A 5801-nucleotide genomic window follows, 5' to 3' on the forward strand; every position below is an offset into this window, starting at 1 on the left:
TCAGTTAAGTTTCATTCTAACGTTTGCCACGTTGTAAGTAGCTGAACTTTGATACTCTTTAAAAAGGGGGAAATTGTTGCCGAGTGTTGTCATCGCGACAAGCAATTTTTACAGAATTAGATAAGGCACGAAAAGTCAACTTGCTTTACAGATGCTTAAGGTTTACAGCGCCCGTGGAAAACTCATGGGAAACTGTTTGCTTGGCGATGGGCAGAAGGCCAACTGAAAAAGCAGAGTCCTGGTAGGCAGGATTCAAGTCTTCGACCTCCGTAAAATTAGTTTCCTTCGCAGCCGTTATTAAGGTCGTCACGCAACGCTCCTCCCTACTAACGGCCGTTAGTGGGGAGGAACGTTGCGTGACCGTATCCTAATAACGGCCGCGAAGGAGACTACCGTAACATCGGCTGCAAATAGAATTGTTAAGCTTTGTCCTGCCGGGCTCCATTCCTTGACGAGTAAGTATGGCGTTACAACATTCGAGTGAAAGTTAAGCCGTCCTGGGTCAATTCTGGCCTCCTAACGGGTGAAAGTCACCTGTGCTTGCCACTTTAATACAATCACAGCATTCATTTTGGGGTATTTAAAGAAAGTGGCATGAGGCCTTATGCGTTCCATGGCGCAAAAAGGACTGATGAAAGAAAGTGGGTCTTTATTAAGATTCCATCCTTCTCTCCACTCCTTCCCGAGTTGTGTCATTTGCTTTGGGTTTTTTCAGTAGGTTTTGTCGTTTGGGGCTCTCATCTTAATTGGGCCAAGAAAAGTATCGTAAATACTCTGTAGCTAACGGCCTTTAAATATTGATGATACACTTTAGCAAGAATATACTAAGAACATACCCAGGCTGAGAGTCTTCTAAGAGTGTCTTCATCTGGCACAAAGAGTGTTTTTCTGTTTTTCAGTGTCAGTAGTATTAATAAAGGTAAAAGAAATGTAAGACTGTAGTCTAACAGAACATCGGGACGTTTTTCAACATTACTAATGTGGTTTTCTTGTTGCATGAAGAACAATTCAGTTCGATGTCGAACTTGGCAAAATACACAAATTAAGAAAATGTTAAGAACGTTTTCACACTCAAAACCATAAAAAAATCAGGACGTTCAGCTACAGCCCCAAATTTGACGTTCCCATAAAAGAAAAGAATGTACAATGACCTTTGTTCACAGCAATCCTATGTCGCAGACCAAGCAAATCACCGTCATTTGATACATGGCGTCTTTTAGAAAGGGATAGCATTAAGGGTATAAATTTCTGATTTTTGGCTGATTTATTAAAAAACGATGGGCTATGCTAATGTCGCAAAAAAAGATTCCCCTATAATGATTGATTAAAAGCGTCGTCTACGTAAGACATGTTTAAATAACGAGCCCAAGGAGTTCTGCCTTTTCAATTACCCAGGTACACACATACTGCAACCTTAACTTCGTCAATCTCAAGATCCAAATGTTAATTCTCCTTACTTACTGCCATACAATTATTTCCATGTCAGTTAGGGGATTGGTATATGATATTGGTATTACAGAAAGACCATATACTCTGATTGATGATTTCTGTATTCTCATCACCTGCCTGGTTAACACTGTACTGATAATGTAAGGGGAAATAACATATTGATAACTCCTGGGAATAAAAGGGATAACCACCATCAACGCAGAAAGCCCTGGTCACCAATTCTTAATCCAGTTCTCAAAGGATTTTCACCGGTGAACAATAACACGCACGTGACAACGTCACGCAATGTCTTCTTAACACCACAACTCAGTTTCAACAATATTTACAGACTTTTCAGTTTTATTTCTGTCCTCATACGGGCAAATATATTCTTCAATAGAGCTCTTCATGACCTTTCAAAACTTTTTGGAGATGTTGGACAAACCTAAACAACTGGAAGGGGTACCACAATGAAGAATGTCATTTTGATAGAAGAAGCTACATCTTAACCAGAAGCCAGGCGCCAAAGTAATGAAGTTGTGCCTGCGCAAGAGATCCACGCATGCCTTCCTTCTCTTGCACGCCGCGGGTCTTACTTCGGCGCCTTCTAAATTCTTGTCTATTTTCATTGACTATTCGATTTTTAACTGTCTTAAAAGACAGTTTAACTTCAATAAAAATTTGCTCAAACCTTCGCCCACAACATCCTAACTTTTTTCCAGTTCTGACCACATTACATATAGAGATACCATTCAGCATGAAGGACATACGTATGAGAGTGAATCGAAATTAAGTTACATACGAAAACCAAAACAGCTGGAATCGACCTTACAAAAATTGACAAACAGCCTTAACTTTGACGAAAGCCATTAAGAGGATCAATCCTTCCAAGATTCAGTCTTTTTTCACTAGAAACTAGAGTAAAAGTTTCAATATTCAAAAGATTTGTGAGTTTGATGAGCTTAAACCCTAAGAAAATAGGAGGAATGTTCTTTTATGCTTGATAAAGCTTTTTACAGAAGGCTTTCTTCCTTGGGCTGCTTCTTTTCTCCAGTCAACGATTAGAAGCAATATTTTCCATAACTGAATGGAAAAATGGAATTAAAAATCTCTCATAAATACATCCACAGGACCTAAATAAGCAAGGACGGCGTTGGTTTCTTTCCAGGCCACGCCTCTTTCGCGTATTTCTTTTTCGGCGCTTCAGCAATTGTCATTGGTGCATTTTGCATAGCTGGGCCCGCGGGTATCGGTTCGGGTACGGGTATTCTCGGAGATGTCGGCAGTGTCGGCGACGACACGTCGGGTGCCGAGGTGATCGTCAAACGCGGTTTGTGGTGCGCTGAAGGCGAGGTGGGACTCGTAGGTTCAGGAATAGGGCCGGATCCTGGCAGATTGGAGTAGAGGCCTTGAGAATACGGAAAACTCTGAAGTCGTCGTGTTATATTTTCCGTCAAGTTGCCCATAGGTGACACTGGTCCTCGCATTTTCTGTGTAAATAAGAAACGTCGGCCGTTTTGAAAACAGAAAAAAAATTAGTCTCTGTGCAGAACTACCTCTTAAAGTAATGAAATAAGAGCGAAGGGTAGATCCAAACCTGCGACACGCGCGCTTCGCGCTTCCGTTTCGAGAACATTCGTACACCCATTCGGTCGCCCGAATGAAACCCGAAATTTAACAGCCCGTTGATAGAGCGATCCCGTGAGCAACTGACATGAAGCCCCCTCGCTATACCTCACTGAGACTTCGTTATCATTGAGGTAAAAACCTAAAAATTTGGCCTTGTGCTAGGAAGGTCCTAGAGGCCTGATTTCGGCATTCAGTTTAAATCAGTCAAATGGTTTTCCCATGTACCAGGATGTATCTCGTGAAAGGATCTTCCCGGCAGCAAAATTAGAAGATCATGGAGCTAGGGAGATCCGAGCACCATGTAAACAACTTTAGAAAGAAAATGCACGCAGTAAAAGCAACTGTATCAACATGATCACTGATGGGTGCCGGGCGTTCAACAACTTCGTTTACCAATTATCGTAAACGAGAAAGCCAACCACACTATTTCCCATGTAAACTGTCCCTCTAAGATCTTCCGCGAGTGCTACATGTAACCAGGCCCATCAATTGAGTGGTTTAATAACAACCTCCAACGACACAAGTAAAAAAGGACCGATGTGCAAATGCTGGATGACGAGGAAACGAAGCAAATGAAGGATCTATCGCTAGTGTCGTGCAAACCATCTAATCGGAACAAGTACTAGGGAGAGCTGAATACGAAATGAAGGATTCGTACTGTATCAACATGATCACTGATGGGTGCTGAGCGTTCAACAACTTCGTTATACCATTATCGTAAACGAGAAAATCAAACCAAACTTTTCCCATGTAAACTGTGCCTCTAAGATCTTCCGCGAGTGCAACAATCTTCCTCGCTACATGTAACCAGGCCCATCAATTGAGTGGTTTGAAAACAACCTCCAACGACACAAGTAAAAAAGTAAAAAAGGACCAATGTGCAAGTGCTGGATGACTGACGAGGAAACGAAGCAAATGAAGGATCTATCGATAGTGTCGTGCAAACCATCTAATTGGAACAAGTACTAGGGACAGCTGAAAACGAAATAAAGAATTGACAGGGTTTGTACTCTTTTAAGCTCTTCAAATTCCATGACTTTTCGTAACTTTTTCCATCATCTTCTCTAGCTTTCCATGACCTTAAGTTTAGCTGTCACGTAAAAAAGTTTTCAAAGCTGTCCTTATTTTAGGATATTTTCTGACACAACTCAGTTCAAATTTAAATAAATTAACAACCTCTGCCCGCCAAACTTCCGATTGTTTGATAGAAACTCGTTTTCATTTCATTTTATCCTTGCTTTGACAACTGCAATGATTAATCTGCCATTTATAACTATAATTTGCCATGACTTTCAATGACCGACCATAAAATTCCATGACTTTCCCGGCCTGGAAAATGAAATTCTTAAATTCCATGACCCGTACGAACCTGATTGAACAGATCAGGAGGGGTTTACCCAAGAGAATATCCGAATTTCCTCTCTTTTTCGACAAAGAACAGGGACAGCTGTAAATTTGAAAAAGTGGTCAGCGCAGAGTTCAGCTTAACAGTGAACAATGTGATAATCAGTGAACGTTAGTCCATACACAGACTAACAACGGTATTCATATCTCGAACGTACAACGTCCATGAATGGTTGTTGAATGTCCCTGTTTATCTACGCCCCGGGGGGGGGGACTCCCATATGAAACAGACGGGGATGCTCGTCGTCTCGCTTAGGGGTGTAAATTTTGGATTTTGGTCTCGCTTAGGGTGTTCCGGGCAAAGTGCCAATAATTTATGTCACCAAGGTCTCGTTTAGGGTTCCGCGAAGTAACATAGAATTACGCGAAGAGAAACAGAAGTCAAATTTCCTTTTAAATTTTCTTTTTAGATAAAAGCATTCGATGATTATGCCTTTTTATCATTAAAACTCATTGCGTGTCGTATTTTTGTGTTTTTAAACGGTCTCTTTTAGGGGTCAAAATTTGCTTCAGCCACGCCTAGACTGGTCTCCTTTAGGGGTTAAATTCAAAATTTCCGACGAGCATCCCCGTCTGTTTCATATGGGAGTCCCCGCTCCCCCCCCCCCCCCCCCGGGATCTACGCACCGCAAACCAAGACAATTGCGCTTTGAAAACAAAGTGATTCTCCTGGTGATATTCTATGAGTGGAATAAATGTCCACTGCTTTTTCACCAAACTTGATATTTCGACTGCGTTTCTTACTAGTATGACCATGCGGTAGTAAAATAACTCAGTTTTCAAATAGTGTGTCTTTTTACGGACGTTAGTTGTCGATTGATATGTAAGTCACGAAAATTTTGTTCACGGATATTACCATTTCTAATATTGCTTTATTCTCGTTTCTTTGTTCCCTACCTGGTATTAGCCTCGCGGGAACTTAGTTCGAAAACCAGAATGGCTTTGTAACGCGTTTGACGATCGTATATAAAATTAAACGGTTTTTCTTCTTTTCTGAACAAAGAAACTCGCTTTTAATCACAAAATCAGATGTTCTCGCTGTTATCACTTACTGTAACAGGAAAAAAAAACTGCTTTTGATAAAAGATCAGGAGATAAGAAATGTCTGTTTAGAATTTAAGGAAGCCGTTCCCAAAATGTCGCTAATGAGAGTTTAGTCGCTAATGAGAGTTTAGTGTATTATGAATAGCAAATTGTTAGGTAATTTCGTAATAAACTTACCAGTGGACGTTTGCTGTGGTGAAATCGGTTAAAAGTCGAGTACATAATCAATTTCCGTTACTTTGGAGACGATAGATCTTTTAACATGTTTTCAAGGTAACAAATAGCAAACTGACCGT

General features: G+C 40.8%; 1 protein-coding gene across 1 annotated transcript in view; it reads right to left on the minus strand.

Moving 5' to 3' along the window:
• Nucleotides 1-2556: 2556 nt before the first annotated feature.
• LOC137976483 (nuclear inhibitor of protein phosphatase 1-like) overlaps nt 2557-5801 on the minus strand; it is a 54429-nt gene continuing 51184 nt past the window's right edge. Inside the window, exon 7 of the mRNA XM_068823847.1 lies at nt 2557-2918. Coding sequence (XP_068679948.1) covers nt 2562-2918 — 357 coding nt within the window. The 3' untranslated portion in view covers nt 2557-2561. The remainder of the gene's footprint in view (nt 2919-5801) is intronic.

Source organism: Montipora foliosa, chromosome 11 (genome assembly GCF_036669935.1).
Source record: "Montipora foliosa isolate CH-2021 chromosome 11, ASM3666993v2, whole genome shotgun sequence".
Lineage (NCBI taxonomy): Eukaryota > Metazoa > Cnidaria > Anthozoa > Scleractinia > Acroporidae > Montipora > Montipora foliosa.